This window comes from Panulirus ornatus, chromosome 1 (assembly GCF_036320965.1).
Source record: "Panulirus ornatus isolate Po-2019 chromosome 1, ASM3632096v1, whole genome shotgun sequence".
NCBI classification, from domain to species: Eukaryota; Metazoa; Arthropoda; class Malacostraca; order Decapoda; family Palinuridae; genus Panulirus; species Panulirus ornatus.
The window spans coordinates 54468484-54484708 of record NC_092224.1 but is presented as its reverse complement, the minus strand read 5'-3'; the positions used below and the strand labels follow the sequence as shown (position 1 = coordinate 54484708).

Below are 16225 nucleotides of genomic sequence, written 5' to 3'. Positions count from 1 at the left end.
AGGATGTATCAATGCATGCTTGCAAGGAGAAAGAAATGTTTTGGTTTTTAAACAGAAATGGAAGGACAAGCAAGCACAGGTGATAATTCAGAGGCGCACTATTTCAGTACATGGGGATAGATGTCAACAGAACCATAATCCTTGCTCGTGTCCACAGAAGGAAGCACTTTTTGGACAGTCCGAAAAGAGATTAAGGGAAGTGGCATAGGATTAGTAAGAGGAGCATCATGGGGTGGAGGAATGTTAGAGTCATCTAAGGTGGATTTAAAGGAGAAACAGGAACTGAAGAGAATTGCTTTGTCTATGGGAGAGACAGCTTTAGCACTGTCAGGCGGAAAAGTGAAGGGAAGGTAGAGTGGCAGAAGTTGTTAGAGATGCCCTTAGCTAAAGACCAGAAAGACTTATCAGTGGATGACAAGGAGTGGTTATTGCAATTCCTTTGAATAAAGGAACACCGCCTCATGGATAACTTGGTTGCAGCAATTTCAGGCAGTGATAAAAGCTGAATGGGAGCCTCAGGAAGGAGAGTTTTCCAAGCCTGATATGTCTGATCCCTTGTCTGAATGGCCTTGGAACAGGAACAGTTGAACCATGCATTTGAGGAAGAGGGGATAAATGCTTCTGTTCCCACAAGAATAACCTCTGCTGTGCATTTGGCAGAGACAAAAGCACCACAAAGATTGATTTGTGTTAATTTATGGTGGTGTTCCTGGCAAATTTTTTGTGCACCCCATGCTCATCCTGTGAGCGGTAGTGCAAAAGGATTGCAGGGGTCGCAAAGGGTCTTCCCTGAGGGTTGATATTACATAAGATGTTACAATGCATATTTCAGCAATACTTAGTTTGATATGGTAAGTTTTACCAAGTAGATGCAAAAAGTGAGTAGAAATTTAACATTTCAGGTATCTTGTTATTAACAGTAAGATGTGACATCTCTTGCAGGGTTTATTTAGATCTATCCCTAAAAGGCTCAGTTTTTTCACAATCTAAGACATAGCGTTCTAGCTTGTGTCCAAATCTTTGAACGCAAACTTCACAATTCACACATTTAACATCTGCGGTTAGGCCAAAGCGCCAGTAGTACTATAGCCTAGCCTTAGTCTAGCAGTTACAATATCATGTAATTTGCTGATATTACTTTTTTCACATACATCTTTTACCTTACACATTTTAGTGATGGAAAATGTTTCTACTTATGCTTATCTGAACTTGTCTTCATGCTTCAAGGAGGTCAACTAGTTCCTGTCTAATTGCAGGTTTGAGGCTTTTAATTGACAACTCAACATTGTTTTCAGCATCACCTTTACTAAGTGCAAGTTTGGCTGAAGCATCCGCTATTCATGCTCACAGAGGCCTATATGAGAAGGAATCCATACAATTTGATTTGAATCCCTTAAGCAATAATGTTTGAGTATCTTGCTTCAGAGACCAGCATGTTTTATTCTGATCTCAGGGTGTTAAGGACAAGTAGTGAAGATAACTGTCTGTGGCAGTGATTTCTGCCTGCTCAAGAGCAATAAGTATGGTGAACAGTACATTTAGTAGAGTAGATGCCCAGTTGTTTATTCTAACATTTGTCTCTTAATTTATTACCTTGGGCTTGATCACAATGGCAGCACTGCCTGCCCTCCCAGTGGCAGAGTTGCAAAAACCATCAGTATAAATGTACTGGGCTATGTTATTGTCAGTCTAAAGTTTCTATATATGTTCAAGAGCAGTGGTCTTAGCTAAATGTTGAAGGTGAAGATTATAAGTAATTAGTGTCTTCGGTGTAGTGTAGTAACGTCAAAGGAAGTTAATTGCCAGGAAGGCAGGATACGCTACTGCTTTCTAATTCTACTCAAATTATGTACACCAAACTTGTCATGTTATTTGGATCCATTTAGATTCACTTGTGCCATGGCATATATGGTTTAACAATTCTTTAGAGACAACACTATCTGGATCACCAGGCAGAAGTTTCAGTCCTGTTATAAGATAGATTTCAAGTATTCTGTCCTCAGTGCTGGGAATGCCAAGTTCTTTCTGCATATTGAGTACTTTAGTGTACTTTGGGCAGTCAAGAATGATTCTTCAGGCTTCATTTTGCATTTTTTCAAGTCTGTTGATACCTTTGCTGTTGTGTCAGAATAAAACTGGTGTATGGTAATCCATTGGAGACCTAATATAAGCTAAGTACATCCTTTTAACAATTCTGATATTTGCACAGATAGACTCAAGCTCTTAGAGCTGTTTCCACATAAGAGAAGTGATTTACCCAAGGAAAGTTGGAAAAGAAGTTACGTAAGTTATTCCAGTCAGCTGCTGGAGGGGGAGGTGCTGTTAAAGATAGATAGATTTATGAGAGTGTGATCACATGAACCAACTGGGTGTGAGATTGTGTATTTACAGCGGGATGGACCAGAGGTAAAAAATGAATCCAGAGTATTAGGAGAATGGTCACAGCAGTCAGGAATACTGGTAGGATGGGAGACAATTGTTCAAAATCTATGGTGAACATTGAAATCTCTGAGGTAGAGGATCTTGGCTTGTGGGCAGTTCATCCTCTACCTCTTAGTTAACTATTGTGGAATTGGAAGCCTTCCATCTCATTCATTCACTTGGAATCACCTCAGTTCATTCCTCCCTTTCTGTAGGTTGCGATGTTGTTCCTCTCTTTCTTTTTTGCAGGTATGACTTTGGTCATTGTTCTCATGAACTGTTTATGTCACCACCCTCAAGGTCCCCTCAATCTACATAGACCTTAATGTGGTGGTGGGGTTTGTGTGGAGCAGTGATGGCTTGAGCTATGGTAGCAGGGATTATCTTTCTCTGGTAGGTTTAACCATGCTGCACAAGTCAGCTTTGAGCTCTCAGACAAACACATGTAGGCTGTTTTCTCTCCTATACTGTTCATTCTTCCCTTGGTCTATCAGAACTGAAATTGGTCATTTGTTTGAGTTAAAATGAATTTTTATGATAGAATGTTCTAAACTTTATTAAGAGTACTGAAAAGCCTTAGATGCTCCAGTGCTTGGCTTATAAGCCTAGATTTTATTATTCAATCCCACCCTCAAGGTTTGTACCTTTGGCATGCATTCGGCTACTGCTTGACAAAGCTTGTGTGTGGAGACCAACCTCTTGAGGACTGGCTGTTCTGATGACACCTTTTCCTTCAAACAGCTAAACTGTCGATTTTTTTTCCTTCTTTTGTCTCATGTTCTTCAAATAACATTTCTTCCTTTACCATTCAGGTCTACAAACACTTGCAGTGCTCTGATTAATTCTACTTTATTTCTCTCTCTTTTTTTTTTTTACTTTTTTCTTTCACTCAAAATGGCCTTGATTAGTAGATGATTTTTTTTACTTTTTTCTTTCACTGAAAATGGCCTTGATTGGTAGATGATATTTGCCTGTGCCATATGGGTCTCTGAAAAAAACTATGTGAAGACTGGCCAGTCTGCTTTCCTGTAGTTTCAGTTTTTGGTGGTTGTGCTGATTGTATGGGCTAGATGGATTATTAGGTTGGGCTGGTGGTTGGAGGATAGTTTGTGTTGTGCGCTTCAGGTCATCCTTGTGTGTAGAACTGATGAGCAGATTGTGATGTCTGACAAGGTCAGCTGCTTGGTGGGAGTCTAGTTGGTTGGTTGCATAGCTTAAGGTTATTGAGAGGTTAGAGTTGGTGTATGGATAGTTCACCTCAGGGATCTTTTGGGTATGTGCATTGAGCCAAATGGATTTAATAGCAGGAACTGAAATTTCCATGGAAGTAAGTGTTTGGCATGTTGGTAAGGTTCTAAAACTATATATCATGTGATGCAGCAACTTGCTGAGTATTGCGTGGTCTAGCTAATGGTGGGGTCTAACAAGCAGCCTGCTTTTGGAAGCAAAAATCAAAGTGATACCTATTGAAGACAGAAAGTGAACCAACTTTGCGGCATAGGGCAAGTGGGTCAAGTTTTGCAGTTAGCCTGGGAGAGCTTTTGATTTGACTCTGTGAAGTGAGGTTGCAGAACTAGAACCACCCCAGATGTAAGAGCAGTATTTTGTTGAAGAAAGGAAGTCTGATATAATGGAGGAAAAATGTAGATGGAACAGAACCTTGAGGGACACCACTGTTGATAGAGAAAGGAGATGTTGATCCATTGGTAGCCAAGGAAATGATCAGCCAGAGAGAAAGCTAGATATTAGGGAGCAGAATGAGGGAGGAAAGCCAAAAGAGGGAAGCTCAGAGATGAGACCTTAGTGTTACACCCTGTCAAAAGCTTTGGATATATCACCACTCTCCCATACAACTTATCAGTTACACTCGACAAACTTATACTTTCAAACGCTCACTTTTGTCCCATTGCCTTCTATGCAGAGGAATTATACATGCATTCTGCCTGTCTTTAGGCACCTCATCATGATACATATATACATTAAAAATCCTATCTGACACAGTCATCCCTTAAGAAATTCATCTGCATTACCATCCACTCCTGCTGCCTTGCCACATTGTATCTTATGTTAGGCTTTTTCACCTTCTCTGTCTTCACCAAACCACTTTCCATGATTCTCACTTCTTACACCTCCCTAACCCAAGTTCCCTACACCTGCCACCCTATCGTTAGGCGCAATCAACAATCCCTAAAAATACTCACTCCATATCATCTTCCTCTTCACAACAGTCAGTTACCATTTCCCCATATGCCCCTTTCACTGATATTACCATTTATTCTCTAGTTTTTTTCACTTTTAACCTCCTCCCAAACCATGTTTTTATTCTCTGTAAGGCCTTTTTTTTTTTCAACCCCACACCTTCCTCATGACTCTTTGCTGCTTTCTTTTGTACATCTTCCAAATTATTTGTACTCCTTCTCCGTAAGTAAAAACACCCTTCTCTTCTCTTTCACTAGCAACTTGATTTTTATCATTCCAACACTCGGTACCATTTCTTACCTGCTCATCTACCATTTTTCTTACACATACCAGGGCTACTTCCCTAAGTATCTCCCATTTCTCCATCCACTCCCTTAGCCTCATTTACTTTCACCTTTTGTCACTCAGTCTCTCTTGGTACATCTTTACACAGGTCCTTTCCAAGCTCACTTTTATAATGCTCTTCTCACTTATATCATTTACCTTTTTCCACAGATATACATGGATGAGGAATGATGGAAGAGAATAGCAGAAGGATTTGATTGACTATGTGGCAGTGGACAAAAGATCAAGAAAGGCCTTGCTAGATGCCAGAGTTGTGAGAGGATTTTTTCGAGACTGACCATTTCACAGTTCTTGTGTGGATGAGGATCATGGAGAAGTGGAGGTATGAAGTAAGGAGGAATAGAGGTAAAAGTGTTGCCAAGCAAGAAGATGAATCTTCGATGAATCGGAAAAATGCTGACTGGAGTATGAAAGGAAGGTAACTGAAAGCTGTGAAGGAAGTACAGTGAATGTAGGGATACAGTAATGCATGAAAGAGGTGTTTGAAATGTTTAGAGAAATACTATTAATGGTTGTAGAATTAGTAGTTGATACAGGGTTGTCAGATATAGGAATAAAAAGGGCAGTGCATAGTGGACGTTAGAGATTATAAATGCTGTGTAAGAGAAGAAAAAGGCATATGGTAGATTGCTCAATATGAATGTACCAACGGAAGTTCAACAAAGGAGGAGGGAAGAATATAAAATATATAAGAAAAATGTTAAGAAGCTGTTAGAGGAAGGTAAAGAGTAGATGAAGATTTTGGAAAAACTGAGAAAAATTTTGGGATAAGAAGAAATTATGTTGGAAGAGGGTAAAAAAGGAAGGAGGTGGATGTAAGAATGGAAATGATAGATAATGAGAGAAGTAAGGAAAGGGAGTTGCTAAATCAAAAGGAAGAAGTCAAAGGAAGATTAAAATTGTATTTTAAAGAACTAATGTGGGAGAAAGATGACAGCAGTTATTACATGCGTAGTATGGAGGATGAAATGAAGATGATACAAGTGTAAAGCCTTAAAGCGAAATGGGAGTTGATAAGGGCAATAATGGGGCTAAAGGTAGGAAAGGCACCTGGAGTGGATGGGATTATGACTGAAATGCTGAAGTTTGGGGAAGAAAGTATGATAGAGTGGATGCATCTGCTATGTAATTTTAGCATAGAAACAAGGTTGTGCCTGAGGATTGGATGGAAGCGGTTATTGTTCCTTTATTCAAAGGAAAAAGATGCTAAGGTTTTATGTAGCAATTAGTGGGGAATAACTTGGTTAAGTATACCAGGAAAAGTGTATGCAAGAATGTTGAATGTTAGGGTGATGGAAGTGACTCAATGCAGAATAAGTGAGGAGCAAGGGGGCTTTAGGAAAGGTAAGGGATGTGTATCTGATTTTTGTGGTAAAGATGATGGTGAAAAATTGTTCAGCAAAAGGTAAAAAGTTGCATGTAGTTAGATCTGGAGAAAGCACATGACAAAGATGGGTGGAATGCTTTATGGGATGTGTTAAGTATACATGGGGTTGGGAGACAACTGTTGGATGGTTTGAAGGCCTTCTATAGAGGAGCAAATGCTGTGAGAGTGGATGGAGAGGTGATTGAAAGTTTCAGTAAACTTGTGGGTGCGAGGCAGGGCTGTGTGCTTTCACCGTGACTTTTTAATATATATTTGAATAGAGTGATAAGAGTGATGAAAACAAAACTAGAGAAAAGGGGCACAGAGATGGAGTGTAGCAGTGAGATATAGTGGCTAATGGCAAGTCAGTTTGTGTATGATACTGTGTTGTATGCTGAGAGTGAAGAGGGGCTGCAGAAGGCTATAAGTGTGTTTTATGATGTGTGTAAGCATAGGCAATTGAAGGTAAATGCATGTAAAAGTGTAGTAATGATGTTTGAAAGTAGAGTGAAAGTATAGATTTTGTAAAGCCATATAGAGTGGGAGAGAAAAGTGGACTAAATTGTGCTTTGGATATGGGGAGGGGGGAGAAAGACTGGAAGAGGTGAGGGAATTTAAGTATTTAGGAGCTGTCATGGATAAGTTTGGTGATATGGAAGGAGAGATTAGGGAGAGAGCAGTACAGGGTAGAAGAGTCATTTAGACCCGTAATAGAATAATGATGGGTAGAAGTAAAAGTATGGTAGTGAAGAGAAGATTAAGGGATAGCATAGTCCTTCCAACCTTGACCTATGCAGCTGAAACATGGAATGAGTAACAGAAGTCAAGAATCCAGACTGGAAATGAGCTATTTGAGAACATGTGGTGTGACCAGATGGAATGAAGAAAGAAATGAGAGATGTGGCATGGCAGGGAATGAATTGAGGAGTGGTAGAGTGGGTGAAATGTAACATGAGAGGAATCCACCTGTGACTTAGGCAAATAGTGTGGAAGAATACTGGAGGGAGAGAAATGGTGTAAGCGAGGGAGGCAAGTAAGGACTGGGATAAGTGAACTCTTGTGCTGTGACCACCCCTTGGTGGGACTTCGTGGAGGGAACAGGCATTAGAGATATAGATAGATAGATAGATAGACACACATTAGACAAGGAAAATCCATACCAACCATCATCCCCCCATATCAAAAGAGAGAAAAGTGTACTATTTTTAGGGGGTAATTTTATCAGTAATGAACTTTCTGCACATATTCTGTAGGGAAAAAACAATCTGTTTTTCCCTACAAGTGGGTGAAGGTAATTTTTGAGGAACTGTGCACTTAGGGGTCATCTACTTAGTTCTTGGATTTTATGCACTTGTTGACTAAGTACTATGCATTTTCCCAAATTAGTACAAATAAACAAGATTCTAGTGTACAATATATCTTATAACAAGGGACATCATAAATGTATGAAAGGGTGAATCATACACTTCAAATGATGAGTGTTTCAAGAGATATCAAATGATGAGATAATACCATAAGTGAACAATTATGATGAAGTTTAGTGATGGCCAATATGCGCACACTTAAGATCTTTTATAATTTTTCCATTTTAAATTCACAATTACAATTGAACCAGCTTTTTTGATTAGATTCTTAACCTGATTCATAACCGTTTTATTGTAACCCTCTTTTACACGTCTATTAGTAGCTCTATTATCTCATTTACTTGACAGCTCAGTTTCAACAGTCTATATCTCTAAAACCGGTTAATGATGAAGGTATATTGATTAAAACAAAAATGAGAGATTTCATGTGGTTTATTGTTAATGAAATGGGTTCCTCCAACTAGACTCCAGTTTTGTACTAATTACTCCCCAGTGTAGTAGGGGATAAAACAAATTTTACTTTTTGATGTAATCAGAATTGAATAACTTACTGCTTAACATCTAATTACTTAAATGTATTTATTTTTGCTTGGCCCCGTAGTGCAACTCTGGCTGCTGGCTTAACTTCTACCTGGACCTATGTGTTTCTGCTCATATCTAGCTGTCACTAATTACTGAATTTTAGTACTGCCCTTCAGTCAATTGATGTTCAACACTTGACATGGGAGTGTTTCCAGCCTGGCTTGCCCTCAACACAGAACGTGATATCTTTCTAAGAACACTGATTTTGTGTTATAAGTTGGAGACTTCGCTATAGACTGGTTGAGTTGCTAGAGAGGAGGAAACCTCAGATAACACTTGTTGTTGGAGATAATATTTGGTGTAGGACCAGGGAGATTTGACGGTAAGAGTTAAATCATAACACTTTCTTTTAATAAATGTTTTTGCCTGACTTAATGAAGAACAGCTTTGTAATGATTTTGAAAAGTAGGCTAATGTGGGGTATTGGGAGAAGGAAGAGCTTCCAGACTTGAGATGATCTGTCTACATGTGGCGACAGTCAGCAAAATGATTAATACATTGTCAGTCAACAGAGAATTTAAGCTCTGACCGAAATTGTGTGTGCCTGTCAATTGAACCTCACAGATAACAAAACTACATGTATTGAGAAATTTGCCAGTATACTACAACACTGTTAAGTAATTAGTAAGATATCAGAGGTCTTTTGAATTTGAAGTTTATTTCATCTCATTAAAATTTGCATAAATTTTTACAAAGCAATTAAAACAAAACATAATAGCGACTCAGTTATTCAGTATATGTCATTCATATTGATTTTTATCATAATTTTTTTCAGATAGTAATAATTTAAGAATTTTTGCAAATTATTTTAACCATCATCAATTATAAAGTACACTTTCCACGTAAATGTCACATGTTACTAAATATCCCTTATTACCACTATATTACAACCCTCCCATAGCCTCAGAGCATTTCTGAAAAATGAGGGTTTTATGAAACACCCTGCCAACTAAATTTCCCACATTATGACTTTATCACAATCCTCCCATAGCCTTAGAGCATTTCTGAGAAATGAGTTTTACAAATCACCCTGCCGTCTTCTCCAAATAACTTTAGTGTCTGTCTTCAGGCTTAATCTCTGTGCCTTTTTAATTCTCTTAGAATTTTTATATACTTATTTATTATACTTTGTCACTGTCTCCCACGTTAGCGAGGTAGCGCAAGGAAATAGACGAAAGAATGGCCCAACCCACCCACATACACATGTATATACCTACACGTCCACACAAGCACATATACATACCTATGCATTTCAACATATACATGTATATACTTACACAGAATACATGTATATACTTACACAGACATATACATATATACACATGTACATAATTCATACTTGCTGCCTTTATTCATTCGTGTCGCCACCCCGCCACACATGAAATGACAACCCCCTCTCCCCACATGTGTGCAAGGTAGCGCTAGGAAAAGGCAACAAAGGCCACATTTGTTCACACTGAGTCTCTAGCTGTCATGTATAATGCTCTGAAACTACAGCTCCCTTTCCACATCCAGGCCCCACAAAACTTTCCATGGTTTACCCCAGAGACTTCACATGTCCTGGTTCAATCCGTTGACAGCACATCGACCTCGGTATACCACATCGTTCCAGTTCACTATTCCTTGCATGCCTTTCTCCCTCCTGCATGTTCAGGCCCCGATCGCTCAAAATCTTTTTCACTCCATCCTTCCACCTCCAGTTTGGTCTCCCACTTCTCCTCATTCCCTCCACCTCTGACACATATATCCTCTTTGTCAATCTTTCCTCACTCATTCTCTCCATGTGACCAAACCATTTCAAAACACCCTCTCCTGCTCTCTCAACCACACACTTTTTATTACCACACATCTCTCTTACCCTTTCATTACTTACTGGATCAAACCACCTCACACCACATATTGTCTTCAAACATCTCATTTCCAACACAACCACCCTCCTCCACACAACTCTATCTATAGCCCACGCCTCACAACCATATAACATTGTTAGTACCACTATTCTTTCAAACATACCCATTTTTGCTTTCCAAGATAATGTTCTCGACTTCCACATATTTTTTTTTTTTCAACGCTACCAGAACTTTTGCCTCTTAGATTTTATTTTCAGTTTTTCTTGAGGTTATGCTAGTCCTCTTGATTTACATAGTTTCTCAAACTTCAGAGGAAGCCTACAAAGTCTCAGTTCTGTCTTCTGTGACTATCAGAGCTCTAAGATAAACTTCACATCACTCTTGACTTGCCCAATTTATAATTATCCTACAGTGACTTTAACTTCATTCGTAATTTTGCAACTTCTAATGCTAATTGCTTGTAATGCTTATTGCAGTTCTTAACATAACATCATATTTTTAGGCCGAAAGGTTAACCTTCTTCAAAATTATAAATGAAGCCATAGTTGATTTACTAATTCTGAAACTTTGGCTCTTTATGTCTAGTGATCCAGTTTGTTGCAGGACTTTTTCTAGCTATGCACTATACTGCCAATATTAATTTGGCTTTTTCAAATGTTGCCCATATTTGCTGATTCTTATTGACTCTGCACACCAGTGGAGCCTCATTCTTCTTCATCTGCCTGTACATACAAACTGAGGGATGAATGTATTACAGATCAAATATGTGAATGTATGTTTGTATAATAGTGGTGATCCTCTTTATAATTATAGCAACAGCTTTTCTAGGTTATGCACTTCTTTGAGGTCAAATATCTTTTTGAGGAGCAACTTTCTTGACCAACTTCTCAGCAGTCCCCTACATTGAAATTGATTTAGTTTAGTGAATGTGGGGAATGCTACCCTCAAATGATTTTGCTACCTTTCGCCTTCTCCAATTTATTGCCTCTGCAAGATCTGCATTACATATTTTATTCTTTCACCAATCAGGTTCTAATAACCCTCTCAGGTTATTAGATAAAGTCCCCTTTCATCCATACTTTTCATACAAAGACATTGTAGGGTTCATTGTTTTACTAGCAATGCCTGTTTTATTTACTCTACTTAATCCATATTTATTAGGAGATGCTGATAATTTTATTCCTGCTAACCCCCCGTATCCACACCATCTCACATTCAGCCAGAATGATACTTTCCATTTACTTACACCATTTTATGATCCATCCCAAATAAGCTTGGGGGTGTTATTGTAGTAATCGTAATAATTCTTCCTTTCACCCATTTTTCCTAATTCCATAGCTTGACATTTCATCCTGTGAGCCATTTTATATTCTGATCTCTTGTTGTGGTTCTCATTCTTTTTACCTGAATTAATGCTCAGTCACACACACTACCATTAATTTTTCATTAGCTATTTGCCATTATCATTTTACTGTGAGTTACATAGAGTTAGATGCATGTTCCCATGGGCTACTGTTAATCAGGATGTTTGAACATGTAAGAGCTGATCTGTTATTTGAACACGTTGAATGAGTGTTGACGGACTCCCATATAACCCCAGTCAGTGTGACCCGAGGGACACACACACTGGCCAACATCGTCACACTGTTCACTAGAGTGTGTCGTAGTGGTGTGTCATAAGACTTTAGCCCAGAGTACTACAGATGTACGTACATGTTTTTTTTGTAATAAATCTACAAAGGCTGCCCGATCTTCATTGAGTACCACCCACGAAGAAGACCTGATTTCTTTCCTATCAACTCAACCTTATAGACCCATATATTATCACCTGACAAATTCTACCAAACTAAAGGATACATATAGAGAGAAATCAAGTTAAAGATAAAAGTATTTACAATTTTATTTATATTCAGCACTCATCCTTGAAAATACATATATAACAAAACTTTGTATTAAGGTTACGTTTGTTGATATTTTAAAATGGGTCATGCTTGAGGCCAGTATTCAAAGGGAACCTCTGCGCACCAGTTAGAGGCAGTTTCCTTTCAGCTTCTCGAATCAACTTACGAACATCACTCCTGTAATTAAGAAAAAAGGTTTAACAAAAGTTAGAGCAAAAACCAGAGCATTCCCATCCCTTGCTTTATGCAGGAGTTACGTTCAGTGAAAACCAAGCACAGAGAAATTGCACATAGTAAATACAGAGAAAAACAGGATTTTTTTTTTTGGGGGGGGGCACAATTTCTACCCCACACATCCAAACAGTAGCAAATTTTGACTGCATAAAAAGAGGGACTAACAGAAAGGTACAAGAGCTGAAAAAAGGGGTACATGGAGATGGGGAAAGAAGGTACTGAACTTCAGAGAGAACAAGAAAATACATTTGAAAAAGAAAAAGAAAGTGATGAGGAAAAGAGAATGATGGGGTAGACAGTAAGACATAGGATTGGGAATATGTTGAGAGACAAATATGAGAAAGAGGTCGAATGAGTACACACTTTGACAGACTGCTCATTGTGTTTCATGATACAGAGGCTGATGTTGCTTGAGAAGTGCCAGCATGCAGAGAACTGTAGTGAGTAGGTTGGTAAAAACATGGATGAAGGCATCATGTATGAATATGTACATGAGTATATATGTATATGTCTGTGTATGTATACATTGAAATGTGCATGTGCATGTGTGGGTGCTTATGTACATACATGTGTATGTGGATGGGTTGGGCCATTCTTTCGTCTGTTTCCTTGTGCTACCTCGCTAACGTGATAGACAGCATCAAAGTATAATGACTAAATAAAAATACATACGATGAGTACCTGAGAGGGTGGTGTTCACAGTGCAGCTGACTGTGGAAGGGCAATGTGTCTTCGGCATGTATGCGTACTAGGTGTGTTTTGAAAAATGTGAGAAATAATAGGAGAGAGAGTAATGTTAATGTAGCATTTTATAAAAGCAACATTAACATTTCCTTAAATATGAGAAGAATGTGTATATGACTGACAGAGATGCATTATGGAAAATGCTACAGATACATAGAGTAAATGGAAAGCTACTGAATGCAGTGAAGAGTTTTTTACCAGGTATGGCATGAATGGTTACTGATGGTGTATCTGTATCAAGAATGTGTGATGTCACCATGGCTATTTAATGTTTATACATAGGTTGGTGAGGGAGGTAAATGCAAAAGTATTTGTATATAACACAGCTTTGGTGGCAAACTCCAAAAGTTGGTGAAGAATTTGGAAGTGTGTGTTAAAGAAGAATTTGGAAGTAATGGTGAACAAAAGTAATTTGACAAGGTGCAACAGTGGGTGAGGGAAGATGGTTTGAGGGCATTTAACTTTGGAGGACCTGAAAGAAGTGAAGCGCTTAAATACATTGGAGAAAACTTAGCAGTAGTTGGAATCATAGGGGCTTAAGTATATCACAGTGTGGAATGGGAGGCTAGAGGTCCTCGGTGTATTATGAAGCATGTAGGACAGGTCATTGTCTGTAAGGGCAAAGACTGATATGTCTGAAGGTACATGAGCACTGACAATGCGATTTTTTTTTTTTTTTTTTTTTGCTTTGTCGCTGTCTCCCGCGTTTGCGAGGTAGCGCAAGGAAACAGACGAAAGAAATGGCCCAACCCCCCCCCCATACACATGTATATACATACGTCCACACACGCAAATATACATACCTACACAGCTTTCCATGGTTTACCCCAGACGCTTCACATGCCTTGATTCAATCCACTGACAGCACGTCAACCCCGGTATACCACATCGCTCAAATTCACTCTATTCCTTGCCCTCCTTTCACCCTCCTGCATGTTCAGGCCCCGATCACACAAAATCTTTTTCACTCCATCTTTCCACCTCCAATTTGGTCTCCCTCTTCTCCTCGTTCCCTCCACCTCTGACACATATATCCTCTTGGTCAATCTTTCCTCACTCATTCTCTCCATGTGCCCAAACCATTTCAAAACACCCTCTTCTGCTCTCTCATCCACGCGTTTTTTATTTCCACACATCTCTCTTACTCTTACGTTACTTACTCGATCAAACCACCTCACACCACACATTGTCCTCAAACATCTCATTTCCAGCACATCCATCCTCCTGCGCACAACTCTATCCATAGCCCATGCCTCGCAACCATACAACATTGTTGGAACCACTATTCCTTCAAACATACCCATTTTTGCTTTCCGAGATAATGTTCTCGACTTCCACACATTCTTCAAGGCTCCCAGAATTTTCGCCCCCTCCCCCACCCTATGATCCACTTCCGCTTCCATGGTTCCATCCGCTGCCAGATCCACTCCCAGATATCTAAAACACTTCACTTCCTCCAGTTTTTCTCCATTCAAACTAACCTCCCAATTGATTTGACCCTCAACCCTACTGTACCTAATAACCTTGCTCTTATTCACAATGCGATATGGATGTGAATATTGACCTTGAATGGAAAAGAAAGGAAGAGGGTGGATGTATTAGAAACAAAACACATGACTAATATGTGGTAATAGGTAGGTTGATCTTACATAAGATATTGCAGTCAGAAATAGGTGTAGTTGCAAGCATAGTAACTGAGTAAGTTAAACAAGATGTGCTGAAATGGTTTGGGCAGAACTTTGTGGCTCATACTGCAAAGAAAAATAAGCCGTAAAAAAAGCTCAATGTAGTTGCCAATTTGGAACAATGAGTTCAGTGTCTCATCTTCTTGATGCTGTTCTCCACACTTTGTTTTTCCATGGATGAGAATCATAATCCCAAGTAACAAGTAATCACCTGATTTTTACAAATGTTACATGGGTTGTATAAAATAATTTGGGTCATGGATGTACATCTGGTAACTCAAATGGTGCCAGTCACATTTCCCACCAGACACTGCTTTAATTCATCAGCCAATTCACCAGTACTCATGAAAATTTATCTCAAAAAATCTATTGGGTCCCTTTATTTCCTTATCCATGTACTTAAATATGATGCAATGTATACTAGCAGACAGTTTGTCTCCTTTTCATTTTTCCTGAGATGGGGCTCTGATGACAGGTTAGGCACAGTACCATCTCTCAAGTACCCCTAACCAACAGATTCCTGTAGCTTTTTCTAGTCGCAAAATATTCATATCGAGGTTTTTTGTTTTTTTTTGCTGTCCCCCACCCTTATTACTTTGCTTCCACTCAGGTTGAATTTAATCAAACATCTCAGACCACCTTAGAGTTTGCGTAGATTCCCTTGTAGTTCATGCAATCTCATCGCTCCTTACTTCTCTCATGGCCTTGGCATCAATTGCAAACATAATCAGGGGTGAATACAGTCCTTCTGGTAAGATATTTAATAAAGAAGACCAGTCATCCCAGAACTGATCACTGTGGTATACCACTATTGACCTCAACCCATTTTGAGAAGGCTTCTCTGACATGTTTTTTCCCTTCCACTAAGGGAATTTTCTGTTCATCATCATATTCCTGCCTGAAGATTTAGCTCCTTTGCTAAACTCCAAAGTGGTATATTGCCAAATGCTGTTAGCAGTTCAGATACACACCATCTACCCACCCTTCACTACTGTATAAAATGGAGGTTACTCATAAAAGTCTAAGAGGTTTGTTATGTATAACTTTCTTCCCTGAATTTTGATGTCTTTCACTTAAGTAGTTTCTCCTTTCTTTTCTGAGTATTTATCCAATGTTTTATTATCAATATCCATCAGAGTGGCTAGTATCTAGTTCATCAAAATTTCCTGGTCTACCTGTGGGTTAATTCTTCAGACTTCCTCACTCCCTAGGCACAAAGAATGTAGTTAAAATATCACATGATGATGTTTGCCATCCTTATGAAAACATCATATAATGTTGGCTGCCATGAGAAGGTTCAAGATACAAAAAGCATTTGCCCTCTTCCACTTCCTTGGGACTCTCCCTTCTTCCAGTCACACCTTGAAAAACAAGGATATTTGCTCATCATCTTCCTAAATATTGAGAAACTTAATAAGGGGCATGAACCTTATATGGGTCCAGATCCTTCAGCTGTTTCTTCTCTAGCAATTTTGATGCTTTCCGAGACCTCTTTCCCCATTCCACCTCTGGTGTTGGGAGTAAAGTGTCTTAA

The 16225-nt window shown here is 39.0% G+C and overlaps 1 protein-coding gene and 1 long non-coding RNA gene across 2 annotated transcripts in view; one reads left to right on the top strand and one right to left on the bottom strand.

Moving 5' to 3' along the window:
- Positions 1–16225, top strand: part of LOC139749023 (uncharacterized) — a 1138420-nt gene that overhangs the window by 23601 nt on the left and 1098594 nt on the right. The window lies entirely within an intron of this gene.
- Positions 12010–16225, bottom strand: part of mRpS6 (mitochondrial ribosomal protein S6) — a 50748-nt gene continuing 46532 nt past the window's right edge. Inside the window, exon 4 of the mRNA XM_071662401.1 lies at positions 12010–12205. Coding sequence (XP_071518502.1) covers positions 12103–12205 — 103 coding nt within the window. The 3' untranslated portion in view covers positions 12010–12102. The remainder of the gene's footprint in view (positions 12206–16225) is intronic.